Source organism: Diadema antillarum, unplaced genomic scaffold (genome assembly GCF_040938485.1).
Source record: "Diadema antillarum isolate AM-2024a unplaced genomic scaffold, OU_Dant_1.0 scf00000095, whole genome shotgun sequence".
In the NCBI taxonomy this organism is placed as follows: domain Eukaryota; kingdom Metazoa; phylum Echinodermata; class Echinoidea; order Diadematoida; family Diadematidae; genus Diadema; species Diadema antillarum.
Genome location: NW_027270984.1, coordinates 1,234,615 through 1,252,522, shown reverse-complemented (window position 1 = coordinate 1,252,522; position 17,908 = coordinate 1,234,615). Strand labels below are relative to the sequence as shown.

The 17,908-nt window shown below is 38.4% G+C and overlaps 1 protein-coding gene across 1 annotated transcript in view; it reads left to right on the top strand.

Moving 5' to 3' along the window:
• The window catches only part of LOC139718534 (band 3 anion transport protein-like), a 149,537-nt gene that overhangs the window by 63,643 nt on the left and 67,986 nt on the right, over positions 1–17,908 (top strand). Inside the window, exon 2 of the mRNA XM_071630006.1 lies at positions 547–778. Coding sequence (XP_071486107.1) covers positions 547–778 — 232 coding nt within the window. The remainder of the gene's footprint in view (positions 1–546; positions 779–17,908) is intronic.

Below are 17,908 nucleotides of genomic sequence, written 5' to 3'. Positions count from 1 at the left end.
GAAGTGACACTGACAAAGTTGAGCAGATTTACATAGTCTTTGTTTAGCATCAGTGTTTTTCATGCCTTTTGATTTTTATTTGTTATGTTTCATACAGTGGCGGATCCAGAGGGGGGCGCACCAGGCACATGCCTCTCTTTATTTTGTTGGTAAAGCAAGAGAAATAAACAGAAAAGTGCAGGGGGAGCGTGCACCCCCTTCAATTTTAGAAAGACGCCTCCCCTTTACGGAATTCCTGGCTCCGCCCCTGTTTCATACAGTGTATCATAGTGTGTGAGAGCATTGCCTTGCAATTAAAAGTGACATCCAGTTTGTAGTTTTAGGTTAAGAAGTATTCCAGAAATGATTAATACAGGTAAGAACAGATGGGTACATATTCGAAGTCGTCGATAACAATCACGTGATAACCAGCATAAATAACCATGGCATCATGCCTACTTGCATACAAATGTTGCCACACTCTGGTGATGACGATGATCTCAAGAACCAACTCCCTCTATAAAAAGTCAAACTGAATCATTTTTTTAACATTATTTTCAAACTCAGGAGGATAATGAGAGTCAAATTCCGCTCTTCGCCGATCACGACTCCATCAGTCAACTCCTGGGCGGAGTTGAGGATGTTGGAGGAGGAGGAGGAGGAGAAGGAGGAGGAAGAAGAGGGGAGCAACCGAAGACCCGGACCCGCTTCATGTCACTGGACATCACAGGGACCAGTAACCCCTTCCTGAGACGGTCACTTAGCAACCCTCGCAGGTTGAACCAGCAGAGGCCTCTAGGTAAGTGGCTCAACATTTCTCATCACTCCTCCTAGGAATCATTTCATCTAAGCATTTTGTAAGATATTTTTGTCTGACAAATTTGCTCTCAGGTAATCAGATGCAAGGATTTCAGTAGCTTATAACAGTGTGTCAGAAAACATATCTTACAAAAGACTTCATGAAATACAAAATGCTCCCCAGGTCTTGTCAGCCTGTGCTCTTATATTAATCCTCTCACATCCACGATCCAAAAATCCCATATGTGCTTGCAATTAAAGGAGAAATATGTCCTGATTATTATCTTGCTTTGCAATCAACACAGATAGATCAGAGATGTAAATCAATGAAAATTCAGAGAAAAAAATCAGACACAAATAATAATTTTAAAAAAATAAATCATTAAGGTTTACAGTGTAAGACAAATTGGCAACTCTTTGTGATCTAGATGCGGAGCAGCTCTCCACTTGCTTTGTACACAAATTTTGCAAATTTTACTCAGGGCGCATAAATGTTCAAAACAAATCCCCTAAGGAAGAGACACAGTTAAATATTACTTTGATTATATACCATTACAAAGAACAGGTCTGAAGAGAATTATTTCTTGGGAGTATTTCATGTGGCAATCTTGCCTTGGGATCTATGCTCCTACACAGTACTACCCATTTGAAATAAAAGATATTTGCAAAGACTTCAGGAAACATTTATGTCCAAGATTTGTCAAAGAAGAGTCTGAATTATCACAGCAAAGGCTGGACCAGAGTATCCCAAAATTGATATGTGCACCGGCATTCTATGTGAGTACCGTAAAAGCCTCAACTGGGAGCTCAAATCAAATTTCCATAATATCTGTGGAAGAAACTTGAAAAAGAAAAGAATATCATGTAAGTCAAACATAGGAAGATTCTCTAGGCCATTGATTCCAGTTAGCATTATAATTTTGCAATATTCCACATACTTTTGAGGCACTTTATAAACAGTAGTTGAGCTCTCATACCTTGGTTTTTCCATGTGCTGAAATATAAATTTTAAATGAATTTGGAACGTGATATCTCTTTCTCACAGCGAGACTGAGGCTGTATACAAATCCATAATTATGGAGAATGCGTCATCCTAATTAAGAAAATGTAAGCCAAGGTAAAACTGTTAAGGTCTAGAGTGTAACCTTAGCCTATTGTTTGGTGATTGATAGGCAGTCAGCCAAGTCGAAGGAGCTCGGCAAAACATGGAGGAAGCCTAGCTGTCCTCTTCAATTTCTGCCAGGAAAGTTCCATAAATCACCAGCCATGATAATTTCCTCAGTTCATCTCCACACTCCATCTTCCTTTAGAAATTCCCCATTGGACTATATTGAAAAAAAAGTGTATCAGGGCAATTACCCCCTCCATCCCCACCTTGACAATTGCCTTCGTCGCCCCCCCCCCCCCCTCCCTCCCCAGTACTGGTTAGTGGTTAGTGATAAGGTTAGAGTAAAGATTAAGGTTAGGTTTAGGGTTAGAGTTTGGGTTAGAGTTAGGATTGGGTTCATGATTATATAGGATTACTTAGGGTTAGGGTCAGAGGAAGTGTCAGGGGGTAATTGCCCTAGAACCTGAAAAAAACGATGCCATGTGTGCACCAATTAGCAATACTGCAAAACATGATATATATCAGTGACATGAAATCTTCGCGTATTGGAGCCGGCAGCCTTTTTGGCAGCATGAAATTTTCCCAAATTGCCACTGGCATCCATGCTTATAGTGTAGACAAGAACTTTCACGTGCATTTTAATTTTGCAAATCTTGGCGATCGCGAAATTCGCAAAATTAAAATGCATGCGAACATTCCTCGTTTTACAGTAGTCATTATCTTACCTAGTCTCTTTCTCTCCCCGTCTCTTTGGTTCTCTTCCATTGCTTTCATTTCTTACACTTTCAGTCCTGTCTGTCTGTTCTTTCATCGTTCTCCCTCTTACCATCTTTCAGAACCCCCTGTTAGAGCATTCTCTTTTATAACAGTCTTTATTTCTGACTCCTTGTATATTTTTCCATCTGGATTCTCTATTGGAGTTCATTCGCTCCCTCCCCCCTCCTCCTTCTCTCTCCCTCTCTTGCTCTCTCTTGTACATATTGCTGAAAACTAGCATGATATATTTATCTGTTTTATAACCATCTATCAATCTCATTCTTTGAAATCATTGCACCTTAGGGACTACTGTTTGTGATGGATACACTTTATCTCTTTTTCAGATTTTTTTTTTCAAAAATTGGAACATATAAAAGATTCATGTGTAAACCAGTAGGAGAGTTGTGAGGTTGTGACATTTATACTTTGTCTAACGTAAAACAAGAAATATTCGCAGCGTGAAATTTTCGCAAATTGGAGCCAGTGACCTTTTTCGTGGCATGAAATTATTGCGAACCGCCAGTGGCATTCAATTTATATCATAGTGTAGACAAGAACTTTCATGCATATTTTAATTGATTTCATGAATCTTGGCTCCTCTTAAAATTTGCATAAATTGTTAATGCACGCTAAAATCTTTGGTTTTACATGAACTTGCATATCAAGTATATAGTAATGTCGTTGTGATCATCATCAACATTTAGTGAACACAGTGAAAACAAGAAAATCCACAGCTTTATTTGGCATACTTTATATCCACTTCCAAGCAGATATATTTCTGTAGTTTGGTTTTGATCATTTCCTAACAGTCTACTTTAACAGAACACAGAGTTGGCATTATTTCAAAGACTTTTTAAAAGAGGTCATTCCCCCACCCCCCCCCCCTCCCCCCCCCCCCCCAAAAAAACAGTCTCTACTAGTATTTGGAATCTTTCAGATGAATGGACACATGCCGACACTGTCCAGCCATCCAAGATGTATTCATGCACTGCCCACGGTGAGCATAGCAGGATTAGAAGTTACAAGCCATGCGGAGAATACTATATTATACTCTGGTGTACACTCATGAAATGGTTAGATCCCCGTGAAATATCTTCCTTTCGCCCTCACTGATGGATCTTTTGTGACAGAGAATCGAGATATTGATCGTCTCTATTACACGCATGCTAATTCCAACGGTCCGTCTATTGAGGTCTAGGCAGATCCAAAGAATGAAGCCGAGGTTATACAACAATACGATAGATCAGGGACGGGTACAAGTTTTACAAAGAGACAGACCTGAGCTCCAATGGCTAGATACGTCCAGGGCCATTTCATTTGTTTGCTCTTGTTTTTTCGGCACCTGCCCACTGACGCTGTTTGCATGCATTGGACAGTGACTACATTATGTTCTTTTATGTTCTTTTATCTTGTCTGTGTGTGTGTGTGTGTGCGCGCACTTGATATGTCCAAGACTCATTTCGTTTCACTTTTTTAGGTGCCTGCACATTGATGATGTTTGCCTATGTTGGACAGTGACTTCATTATGTTGTTATCTTTGTTTGTATTTGTGTGTGTATATGTGTGTGTGTGTGTGTGTGTGTGTGTGTTGCTTGATACATCCAGGGCCCGTTTCCTTTGTTTGTTTTTGTCTTTTTTTTTCAGCACCTGCACGTAGATGCTCTTACCTCTGTTGGACAATGACCACATTATGTTCTTTTTATGTTGCTGTATCTCACCTTGGTCCAGGGCAAACCAGAATGGCTAATGTCATCAGCATCGTGATTATCTCTTAATGTTCCAAGGCACTTTGCTTAGAATTATCAAGCTTTTTCATAAGCGCCCAATTATCGCTTTGAGTTTAAAGGGATGGTACAGTATTGGTGGAGATGAGAATTGGGCTTTTAATTGTCCCCGCCGAACGAGTTCGAGCAGGGGACTATGAAACGGGCTCCGTACGTGTGTGTGTCCGTGTGTCCGTCCGTCTGTCCGTCCGTCCGTCCGTGTGTCCGTGTGTCCGTGTGTCCGTGTGTGCGTCCGTGTGTGATCAAAATCTTCAATTTGCTACTTCTCTGTCATTTATGAGCCAATTTTGATTCTGTTTGCTTTATATGATAGCACTACATGGGAGCTTTGAAACTTCTACACAGAATTTCAGTCGTGACCTTTGACCTTGACCTTTGACCTATATTGTACATTTTGCTACAAAATGCTACTCCTTCGCCATTTCTAACCCGATTTCGATTCCGTTTGCTTTATGTGATGGCACTAGGTGAGGGCTTCAAAACTTCTACACAGAATTTTGACCTTTGACTTCTTTGACCTTTGACCTTGATTTTTTGACCTATATTGTACATTTTGCTACAAAATGCTACTCCTTCGCCATTTCTAACCCGATTTCGATTCCGTTTGCTTTATGTGATGGCACTAGGTGAGGGCTTCAAAACTTCTACACAGAATTTTGACCTTTGACTTCTTTGACCTTTGACCTTGATTTTTGACCTATATTGTACATTTTGCTACGAAATGCTACTCCTTCGCCATTTTTAACCCGATTTCGATTCCGTTTGCTTTATATGATGGCACTAGTTGAGGGCTTCAAAACTTCTACACAGAATTTTGACCTTTGACTTCTTTGACCTTTGACCTTGATTTTTGACCTATATTGTGCATTTTGCTACAGAATGCTACTCCTTCGCCATTTCTAACCCGATTTCGATTCCGTTTGCTTTATGTGATAGCACTAGGTGAGGGCTTCAAAACTTCTACACAGAATTTTGACCTTTGTCTTCTTTGACCTTTGACCTTGATTTTTGACCTATATTGTACATTGGCTACAAAATGCTACTCCTTCGCCATTTCTAACCCAATTTCGATTCCATTTGCTTTATGTGATGGCACTAGGTGAGGGCTTCAAAACTTCTACACAGAATTTTGACCTTTGACTTCTTTGACCTTTGACCTTGATTTTTTACCTATATTGCACATTTTGTTACAAAATGCTACTTCCGGCGGGGACATATGTTACGCACCGCGTAATTTCTACTTTTCCTTGTTTTTTGTGAGATATCAAGAAAACACATGAAAAATAGTACAGAGCATACCATTTTAAGAGGAATTCAAAGTTTATTTGATGAAAATCGGGTTTGGAATGACTGAAACATCCAAAAACAAAGTAAAACAAAGTGATCGTAATAAAGTGTGGGTCCCACACTTTATTAGAATCGCTCTTTTTTGGATATCTCAGCTATTTCAAAACAAATTTTCATCAAATAAACGTTGAATTCCTCATAGAAATACATGCTCTTTCATATTTCATACGAGGTTTCTCATTATCTTACCAGATGATGTTAGAAACCTGAAAGTAGGTCTCAACCAAAACTATATGATCCCTTTAATATACTTGTAAGTAATAGCAAGCCCACTCAGGTAGCAATGATAATGTGCCCCAGTCCAGAAGTGAGGCCATGGTGATGGAACGGGGATTAGAGGGATTAGGTAATCTCTTTTCTTTGATAATTCATTTTCAGATGTATTTGCCATTTGGTGAAGAAAGAATAGTGTATGGGTCATATGAGACTACTGTTGGATAAATTAAACACAGATTAATTGGAAGATAGCATTTATAAGTAAGTGAGGGGTCGTAAGGTAAAGGTTTGTGAGATATGAGTACCTCTTCAATATGGATTTGCAAGTTCTTTGAAGTCAAATTCAGCTGATAATCTGTAAAAGGAACTTGCACAAACATCTGAAAGAGATGCTAAGGGCTAGTGTGGTCAACCAGGGGCAGATTTAAAGTTGTTTTTACTTCTGATAGGGTCCTGTTTGAGATTGAATAATTGAATTGGCAGACCTGTGCTATTCTTCTTCCTCTTTTTTGATATGTAAATCAAGGTAGGTGCCATCCAGATATATCCCTTACTGGCCCACTATGATTTGCCTGTGCATTTTCTCTTTGCAATAATGTGAACACTTGACTGTGAATGAAAATAATTGTTTTTGTTCACCGTCCCCGAGTTGATATGCTCCTTTTGCTAATATTTTGTGACATATTATTAGTGTATATACATTTATAAGGTATGAAAAATGTAAAAATGCACAATTTTGCAATTGAGTTTTCAATTCATTTCAATTCAGCTTTATTTCATATTTGATTTTGCAACAGAATATGAAAGGAAAGTATGAAGTTCACACAACAGCAGTGTTGCAGACAACACAATCCAAAGAATGTAAATCAGTCTATTCAAGTCTTATGTTCATCCCCGGATAAAATGATGACATGGCTGCCTAGTGACCGTTAGTGACCTAAACTGAGTATTCTCGCAAGCACAGGACATTGAAAGTGTGGCGTTTTCTTTGGTTCCCTAAATCAGATACCAACCTAGCAAATTTGCAGAGTGAACTACTACAGATCTTACGTCATATTTAGAAGAAATATAACAAAACAAAACAAAACAAAAACTTTGAGAGATGAATTTCCTTCATTTTGTCTCCCTCTGCAAAAACTGTCTTATGCAGTTGTGCAGTTATGGACGAATAAATGTCAGGTGTAATTTTGCATCGTTTGAAATATCTTGCTTCTAAGCCTTGACATTTATGTTCACAAACTGGCAGATAGAAATAAGGTGGGTGAAAGCCTCATTCATGTGGCGTGGGCAATGCATCATCCCCCTGACATGAATCATCTTTTGGCTTTGTCAGATAATTGATAGCTGGAATGCTGACAATTTCAGTTTAACAGTTGGCATTGACTTCATTATTATTGCTTGTCCACTCTTCCATGGCCAAAGCAGTGGAGTGGAGAGTATCTTCCAATTTTTTTTTTTTTTTTTTTTTTTGAGGGGGTAGGAGGGGGGGGGGGGGAGAATGAACTTTAAAGAGATAGCTGTTCATGCAGAAGGGATCCTCAAAGCAATGATCTTTTTGCAGAGTGGCAGTGACTTACTTCTGAAAGTGGACATCTAGATATGACTATGTTTTATTTGTAAGTACCAGGAGCAAAAAGATACTGAGTGATTCAGTTTACCGTTTGTTATTCTTCTAGATTTCCTTTCCAAACAAGTACCCCCCCCCCCCCAAAAAAAAAAAAAAAGATGAAATAAAAATAAAAAGTTGGGGATATTAGAATTTGCCAATGTGCAATAGCCGAAATGAATTGCCTTCATTATCATCATAGTGATGATAAGCATTAGTCACATTCTATGGATGAATTTGGTCTGCCTCTTTTACTTTCTGTGGGGTGTGCACTACCTGATGCATTGCAAAGAGGTACATGTGGTGTGAGGGTGGGAAGAAAATATTTGGAATGCTGACTAGCTCATTTCACAAATTCTCATGAATTTCCAAGTGGACTGTTCTGCGAAATCCGTGGAAGATCGTCAGCGTGCAATCACAAATGCGTTCTACCAAGATGCAGAAGCCATGCAATAAAAGACTCTAGCATACTAATCTTACAGCTGTGATCCCCATGGCACCTAATCCTCTTCAAATCGGACATTGGCTCATGAGGAAACTACCTGGGAGCTAATAGCAAAAATCCAAGCGTAATATTAATAGAAGAAAATGTCCCTTTGTTGCATTTGATTTGTCTCTGTGATTTCTTTCTTTCTGTGAATGGGTCTGTTTCTGTTCATGAGTATGAATATTTTGTTTTTGGGAAGACTTGTGGAGGCTGATTTGATTTAGACAAAGACTTTATCTGAGGTTGATAGTCATGATGAGATAAGGATACCAAGTACTATACAGTGTATGTTGAGCTTTCTATATATGTATTTGTTATTGTCACTGTCGTTTCTTCTTCTTCTGCGGAGTGTATTGGTATCCTGGAAAGAGTACCAAAAAAAGGTAAACGTAATCACACAGTAATTTCACCAAGAGATTATATGACCCATTATGTGGGCCTTTCCAATGTCTGCAACTGAATAATTTTCTATGTATGCAGGTTTCATGGAAATGTTTGTCATAAACGAAACTCTCGTAGAGTCGTGTGTATTAGTTTCCATCATAACCTGTGTCTCTTGTGATTGACAGAGAAAATCACCTTTGCCGTTGAAGCCTAGTGTAAGAAATAAAGATGCAAAATTTGCTGAGTGTACCTTTGCCGACTTATTGGCCGCAAATAATACGTTTGAAGAGCAGGGCCTATTTGGTATTCAATGCTTGCCAGATGACTATCCCTACTATAGGCTTTCCAGTAAGTCGTACATGAGCCATGTTTACAACTTTGATCTTAAATCATTGATTTGGTAATTGCGTAGAGCTGGTTGGACTTAGAAGATGAATTGTGTCACGCAGACACAGATTTTATGCATGCAATCTCCCAAGTGACCTGTCACAGCTACATGTATGTCCAATGAAACAATGTTTTAGAAACAAATTTAAGTCATTTTTTTTTTGAGGTGCATAGAGTTTTAAACTTCTAAAGAGGAACAAAAATGCATTCTGAGACCTCCCCTGCCCCAGCAGTTGCTTGCTGGAGAATGGGTAGAATTGAAGACAATGGTTATCTTGAAGCTGAGGAATCCCCCTCCCCACGTGCCAGCGCACACACAAGCTTTAAAGGACTCATAAATCCTTTTTGCAAAAGTCCCAAAATTTGTATGGTTAAAGCATGTCTCTCATCATTGTGTATGAAATCTTGTGGTTATACACCTTAGAGTTTTAAAAAATTTAGATAAAAGACCAACCCCATTTTACTCAAGAATATTATCACCTTTTGTACCGAGAATGACAGTTGGATTTTTTTTTTAAGGGTCTGAATAAATGAACTGGAGATCTTTAGCATTGTTTCCCCCTCCATCATAAAGAAATTTCCTGTTTTAATTATCTTAGGAAAGATCTGAATTACTTACTTAGAAATACAATATACCAGCTCATGAAAGGAATTCTATTTTCTGGGTTGCAAAAGGAACACAAGAACTATGGATAGAGCTTATATACATAGGACATCAATTTGCTTTGCACCAGTTATATCACCGGCTGTTTCTCAAGTCAGCAAGTGTATAATGCAAAAATACACTTTACATTATTGCCATGGTGCCCTTGAATATCAAAGTTTACAGGCAGCAGCTGGTTTTCCATTGATTGGAACGAGGTAGTCATTGAGCTCATTCTGGTCATCACTGGCAACATGCTTGCTGCGAGTGCCTGGTCAAACTAGTTGATTAGAGCTACCTTGGCCCTTATTGGTTGGAATTTAGAAAGGTACCAGGGTAGTTTAAATGTAGTCCATGGATTATGCAACTTGTGACTTGCTGAAATGCACGTAACGCATCGCTTGCGTCAGCAAACATGCAGTGATAAACATGTGCTGACACACGCATATAATAAACAAGGTAAGCGTATTTCATTCTTGGCTGAATAGTCCATGGTCACAATTTTGACCATGATTCTGTCTCATTATGGAAAAGCCATCATGTTTCAGTGTACCTGTGCCTCAACTGGCTAATACCATTAACCCAGACAGAGGTTTTATATTTAATTGGTTTTGTTTTTCACCTGCCAGGAACTTTTTTTTAATGCTGTTCCTGTATACCAGTCCACAAAAGAACACATCTTATAACTAGAAAAGCACTCTGAGAGCGCAGACCTCCGCCAAGCATGCAGCTCATTTCCACCACTGATTTTATTTTTCCATTATGTAGAGATCAGTGATTTGCACCCATAGCATTGTGTGCTGAAAGTCGCCCGATTTCCCAATATGGAAACCTTTTGTTACATCATAAACTTCCAGCTGCGCGGCGCGCCTCACCTTGGCAGAAACTATAGCACGCACTTTAGTGCGCGCATGCAAACCTCAAATATGTGCAGCCTGAACTCCCAAGTTCATTGACCCTACCTGTCAAAATATCAAAAATCCTTCATAAATTCCATCAAAATTGTCGGATCACTACCAAAATTTAATCGTTTGTTACTTTTTCTCTATTTGTTGGTGTAGGTGTATCGATTTAGGTATATTTGTAACTTGTAGGGTATTCCATCTTCATCAGATCTGATCATCAGTTTATCATGATCCATATGATCTGAGTGATAATAATCATCACAATGCTGATTATTCTTGTGACTTATGCCAAATCCACTCTGACAAATGCTCAAGGCTCATGAGAGTTATGATGCCTCCCCTCGCCTCCCCCTCCCTCAAAAGGAAAAAGGAAATTATAATCATGATGATGATGATGATAATAATAATAATAATAATAATGATAGCAATAATAGAAAAATAATAATACTAATAATAGAAAAATAATAACAGCAATTTTTTTCAAAACTTGTTGAGTTCACCTGGACTTTTCTATTTCATCAAAGGTTGTTCTGCTGCTTTGATAGGTAAAATTATGATATTTTGATCACACAGTTATTACTGCAAGTTTACCAAAAGAAAGTGAAAAGAACAAAGTTTGTGTTTCAGCCTAGGTGGGAGTGGGTAATTCGTCGTACTCGTGATTATGTACTGTACGTAAGTTGAATATTCTGCCCTCACTGTAAGACAAGGAGGGCACTTTGAATGTTGCCAAGGTACAGTTGTAAATCTTTTTTTACAACAGACAAAGGTTGTAGCATAAAAGTATGTCATAAATGCTGAAATATGAAAATAGTTTATAGCTGTCCTCCACTTGTGGAGACAGTCAATAGTTCTAATGTGTGGAGACAAGGTCTAAAATTGTTGCATGCTGTGAAAACGCCTTGATAACATGAGTTTTAAGTAAAGGTTTACAGTGTCAAGTAATTATGTGTTTGAAGAGAGAGACTGTGCTATAAATTGCTAAATTTACACATTTTGCCATAGCCACATTATAACCTTGTATCAGAAGGATGAACTATGCCTTTATATCACCCAAGACCCATTCCTTTACCAAAGCTATTGGGGCCAGAGGTTCTTGAATTATATTTGAAAGGAAATGATACGTGTAAGGAGCATGTCATGTATGCTGTAAATGGGTCTGTTCAGGCTGCCATAGAAGCTGGTAATTATCAGCACGTTCACGGTACTGCATAAAGTTGATTTTGCACTTCACGCCTTGGCAGTAATCAAACTTTGGCACAGAGCTCTAAGGCACTGATGCTTGAATGGGGTAGATTAAATGTTTTTACATGTAGGCATTGCACTCCAGGCCATTTAATAGTAACTCCTGAGCACATATCAGTCTTGACTGCGAACATAGACTTACCACGGTTGTAAGATGAGCTGATGCTTTGAGCTCTATTAAGTGCGTCTTAACCCATTGAGGACGGTTTGATTTTGCTACAACATAGCACACATTTTCCATAGACACTTGCCCGAGTATATTGGGACTCGTCCTCAACGGGTTAAGTACATCTTAAAGGTGACAGCACTCAATTGCATAATGCCAGAGGCATGGTATTTTGTGTGAGAGAAAATCATGATTGCTACTTTAAGCAGTTACTCATGGGCTTCTAAACACACACATCATAAAATCTGATTTATGCAGTAAAATATTTCTCGTGAGCATTGATGCTCTTTGCCTGTGGTAATGAAATGAAACTGATCATGCGAAGAAAAGATAAATTCAAAACTTTGTTTGGTTGAAGGTGTTTTTTTTTTTTTTTAAGATGAAGCTAGTAGTGCATTGTCATTTCAGCTGTGTTACCACTCACTGTTCTCAGACACACACTGGACCTCCAATTAATATCCTATTCCAGGGACAGAGTGTTTTTCAATACTTCTTGCTGGAAGAGATGGCATAACACACAACATTACAACCATGTATTTTCAAGACTCAATGGGACTGGAACTCGAGCCATTTGATAGCAAGGCAGCCATGCTACTGAATGAACCACCTTGTCATGCATGCCCTATCTCGTTTCTGTGAATTCAGCTCAGCAAATTATGGCCACAAGGATGCGTTTTCATGCTGCATGCCACATCCAAATAAATGTGAAGCTGGGCAGAGAATTAAACAAGAACAATGTTCTACAAATCATGCAAAATTACACTTTATTGGGAGCTCAGTCTGAAATTCTGTGTACCGGTATGATGCTTAGCTGTATTATAGCAATAAAATGCTATTTTCAAACCAAGTGGGTTGCTACATGTAAGTGGGTTCCTTGAACGTTATGCCATTCCTTCGTATACTTGCCACTTAGCAGAGGTCATTGCCTACAAATTGCATGATTGATCTCAATATAGCTGGATGTGGGCAAACAAATACACAATGAAAAGAACTTTTCAGGAATTAAGGTAATTAGAATTGCATATTACTGGTAAAGAATGCGCACTTTGTCCACTATTAGAAGCAATTTATTTTTAGGATTTTGGATCCTATGGGTCACTCATCCTTTTAAGTTGGTCTTCTTTTGAAATCTATCCAAAATAAAAACAAATGGAAGCAAAAAATAAAACAAATGGAAGCTAAAAACAAAGAACAGCGAACAAGTTGTGACTTATAACTTGTTGCCTTCCAAATAATTGTTACTTCTCCACTGTTCACAACTCAGTTTAAAAGAAAAACAGTTTCCATTTGACTGCAAAAACTGTTGATTTTGCTCTAAAAAATGGAGATATTTGTTTAAAAAATAAATAGATAATTATGTGGTAACACAATGTTTATTTCAGTAATGATGAAAAAGTCAGGTACAAACTTTTACTGTTTTACACTTTTGATCTCAGAATACTCCAAAACATTCATCATCCTGGCAAAATCATGTCAGGCAGTTTCTTGATAGAGTATTTTGATATATTGCAAGTAAATTCCGAGTGATGGAAGGTGAATTTTGAGCTCTTCTGAGGACAGTGTTTTAGCTTTAATAGTTAGGTTTCTGTATGTATGTGATGGGTTAATTGTAGTCGCATCAGACCCCACTTGACAATGCAGTGTTTCAAAGATTGCCACAGCCCCTTAACTTAAAGAATAGCGGGGAGATTTACAAGCCATCGACTCAGCTTAATTACAGCCAGTGGAGTACAAGTGGGCTGTTTGAAATGCATCCCCCTATGTTTGCCATAGTATTTATGACAGGGGTGGGATGACACAACTCTTATGTTGCCTTTGGTCTATTAGTTGACCTTTTACCGGTACACCAAGCTACTGTTTACTTGACGGTTTGCCATGTCCCTGCTGATGTACTGCATATTGTATTCACAACAGATCTGTATACATGTATGTATTTGAGTCTGTGTCTGTGTGTGTGCTTGCAATATGAGAAAAGCTCCAATCGAGCTGTACCTACTGGTAATAAAACCGTGATGTGCTGCAGATGTCTTTATTTCAAAAGTCGTGCATGGATTGAGAAAGCTGTTGGTCGGAGAGGAGTCTGGCAGCCATTGTGGATACAGAGTGCTCACGGAGCAGCGAGATCTCAGTGAGATGTATCAGTGTTATTATCCATGATTAAAAAGTCTTCAGTTTGACATTTCTTCTGTTGGACAAGCTGCTCCTCACTACTGCAGTAGGATGTCTCCATAAAATTGATAGTGGTTGAATTATGATTTTGTGAGGAGAAAAGTTTGGAGCTCACCGCCCTTCTTGTGCCGAGTTTGTGGCTTTTGACAGGGCTAGTTCTTACCATGGAACGTTCCTATGGAAAATACCTGGGTAAGAAAGCAACTGACCCCATCCGCAGGATGTTTGTGAATCGTCTGCTATGTCTAGAATCTATCAATTGATACAAGGCTTTATTCATTGCTTTTGAATAATTTTTGTCTTCATATACTGTATGTTAAATGTTGTATAGTTTACTACAAAATTTCATGGCTTTACTGACATTCATGAAAGTTTTATCATGCCAAGATATGTTTATGTATTCACATTTTACACCATATTACAAAGTTTTTGCTGTCTTTTCTGATGGAGCATAAGCTCCCTTTTATAATGCTTTGTTTTATTTTGTTTTTAATGAGTGATTCATTGCATTTTTGCATGTGACACTTATCTGCGAGTGGTAAATTTACCTCGAGAAAGAGTTATGAATCTAGGCTAAGATCTAAGCCCCCGTTTACAGTGTGAGGCTCAGCCGCGGCTCAGCCGCGGTTCGGCCCAGCCCCGCTTCAGTGTAAACGCGCAAAAGGCCAAATGCGAGGCCAAAATTGGCCTCGCATTTGGCCTCGCTCTGGAGCCCGGCCTTTTCTCAGTGTAAATGTAAACTGGGCCAAATGCGCGGCCAATTTTAGTCTGGCTTCCAAACCCTCTGCCTGTACTATTTCGCTGTTCAGGATATTAGCCCCCTCAACGTCAAAAATGGTATAGTTTAAGGTGGTTTTGTCCTGCAAAGGAGTTTTTCCTTCAGCAAAGGCCTTTGCCCGAACGGCGACTTTGTCGCCACGGAATTCATTTTGCAAAGAGTCTGAAAACCAGACAATACCAAATTGCATTTGTTTACAAGCAGAGCGCCACTACGACAACATATTGAAAGGTTTGAATCAAAAGCGCGGCGGAGCCCGGCAGTGTAAGCGGACAAAATTGCGGGGCCCAGCCTCACAATTGAGGCCGGGCTCGACCGCGGCTCGGCCCAGCCCCGCACTGTAAACAGGGTCTAAATTAAAGATAGGCAAATACTGTAAAGACAGAATGCTTGAGAATGGTTCAAAGTGTCCTCTAATGGGCACTTCATATTTGTTCTTGTACTGATAAATTCACATTTTATCATAAATAACACGTCCCGCTGTTACTGTTTATTTACTTTCTTTTAAGAAGAAAAACTGTACTTTTGTGAAACAAACATAAATTACAATACAGGAGACATTAGTGTAAGTGGTCAATAGGGCTGTTAGCAGGTGCCATTTTGAAGCTTTTAAAAGGGATTTACTAACATTTACTGTCATAAAGGAGGCCAATTCTGTTTTCATTCGTACAATTTTGGTCAATTACTTTCAATTGCATTTTTTTCTTTTGTAATGGGGCCAATCTCTTTCATGTCTGACACAGCTTTTACCCTATAAACAACTTTCTCTGTTGGGATGTGTTCTCATTCTTTTTTTTTTCAAGAAAAATGATACCTAACAATGGAGTCTTTGTGAAAAGTATTTGAAAGGTGTTCTTCGATGATCTATCTCAATATGCCTGCAGCAATACTGATACAAACTGCAGAAAAAGAAAGAAAGAAATGGTGTTTCCATTCTGAATGAAAAGCGTCTCTCAAAGTTCATTTCTATTGATTTCCCCTCTTCCCCCGAAGCAAGTGTTTTAGATTTACAATCAGTGGACAAATAGTTGGAGAATTGGGACAGGTGCACCCTCTTCGGCTATCAACAGCTTAATTAATCATCCCCCGGTCTGCAACTGTCCAGTGACATCATTGGCTGGTCTAGTGAAAGGAGTAGAAAAATTAAAGGGAAACTTCACACTTATTGTACATGTATGTGTTCGAGTTGACTTTAGTTAAGAGTCAAAGTCAGGTGAACAGCACAGAGAAGTTCCATTGAAGTATTATGAGAAATTTTTAAAAAAAGACAAAATTTCAAGCTGAACTTATGTTTGCAAAACAGTATTATCAGTCACTAGTATTTATGCAAATTACACATAATGCAAGATGATGATGTCATCACCTCACAAAGCTCCCATTGGTTTGAAGATATGACTTTACAAAAATGTTTGTTGTCAAAAAATTTTTGTCATCAATAAAAAAGGTACGTCAACCTTCTTTTCTTCACTGGGTATCAATATAGCGCTCAATCTTTGCAACTCAAGAACTGCAATGCATGAGCAATGGCATATAGTATAGTACACGCCAACATGAGCGCTCCAGGTAGCATGGTGACTGTAGTTATTGCATACTTGCTGATTCAAGATTAAAGTGGTTAAAAATGTTAGCACTTTTTTTTTTGGCTACTCTGTCACATCTTCTGTGAGAATGATGAAACTAGAATGAAAGTTTTGTCACAGTTTAGGGAAACAAGATCTTTTAAAGGCATTATTTACCATTTGCAGATGAAACAAAAACCCAGCTTTAGTGCTTCAAAATAGTTCTAAGGTGTGAGTCAGAGATAGCAACAACCAATTAAAAAATGTCAATCAGTTTAATCAATTTAAGTATTGTGAGATATACAAAATCTGAACAATAGTTTTTAAATGATGAATTTATTTCTAGAATAAACCGTCCACTTTTATGGTTTAATTGAGAAAAATAGCAATATCTTCCTATATTTAAGGCTTTATTGCAAATTTTGTATATATGGTAGGATGTTTTTGTGATACAGCTGACTTAAATATATAATGCATCAAACATGATAACTCATACATTTTTTAAATCGCTGCTCCCAGTGGTAAACAGTACCTTTAATGAGGACTGTATGCACCACACACACACGCACATACACATACACACACACACACACACATAAAGAAGTTAGCACTACACAGAAACTTTTCTATTTCATGCATCCTAATCACAGCAGGGCAGAAGATGAATGAACGTGAATCTCCATTCCACCTGCATTTTTCGTATTCAAGAAAACATAGTACTGCTCAGCATCTCCGCAATATTCCTGCATAAGTTGCATCAGACTATCTCGAAGATTTGTGCAGGCTTTCAATGCCTACTATGTTCAACATTATGATCCTCCCGGTCTTGCTCCCTCGATGCTGTGAATAATTTAATAATTTCTTTTTTTCTTTCTGCATATAATGGTGCATTTTGTAACATGCAATCACCTACCTCGCTCTTATGCAGCTGGTATGGTGGGAAAAAAAACCACAGTTCTCCATGATGAATTCCACATCTTCAGATGATGTGGATATATTGTATTCTTAATGTGTCCCTCTTCAATTTGCTCTCGCATCGAACTACTGCCAGAATATTTTGCATCTTCTATGCAATTTGGATGCAGAACTCCTAATGAAAATGCAACTGCCATAGAGTTTACCATTGAAAAAAAAAGATGGATTCTCAATGAGTTCTCTTTGTTTTATTCTTTGCCCAAGGCAAAATGCAGCTTCTTCAAAAGTTATCTGAAAAAAATCCCTCTCATATTGATGTTACAATTTGTCCATAGATTGAATTACGTGACAATGAGGAGTTCCCATGAGGAACTGATTATTTTTCTTTCCACCTTCCCCAGGTATGCATAGGAAGGGATCAAACAATATTCAATTTTTTTAGTGTTTTGCCACATTCATCATCACTGCATCGTGTTATGATTTCGTTACAGTTTCGTTAGGCTCCACTGATCCCGTAATCATCGTCATTTGTTGACTCTAAAGAGGATTCTTTTCTTGAAACTATAGGACATTCCATAATTCATGGGTATGTGTCATATTATCTTTCGCATCAGAATGGTCTGATTATGTGCCAGGAATTGTTATTGTAATGTGATCTATCTTCAGATTCTAATTT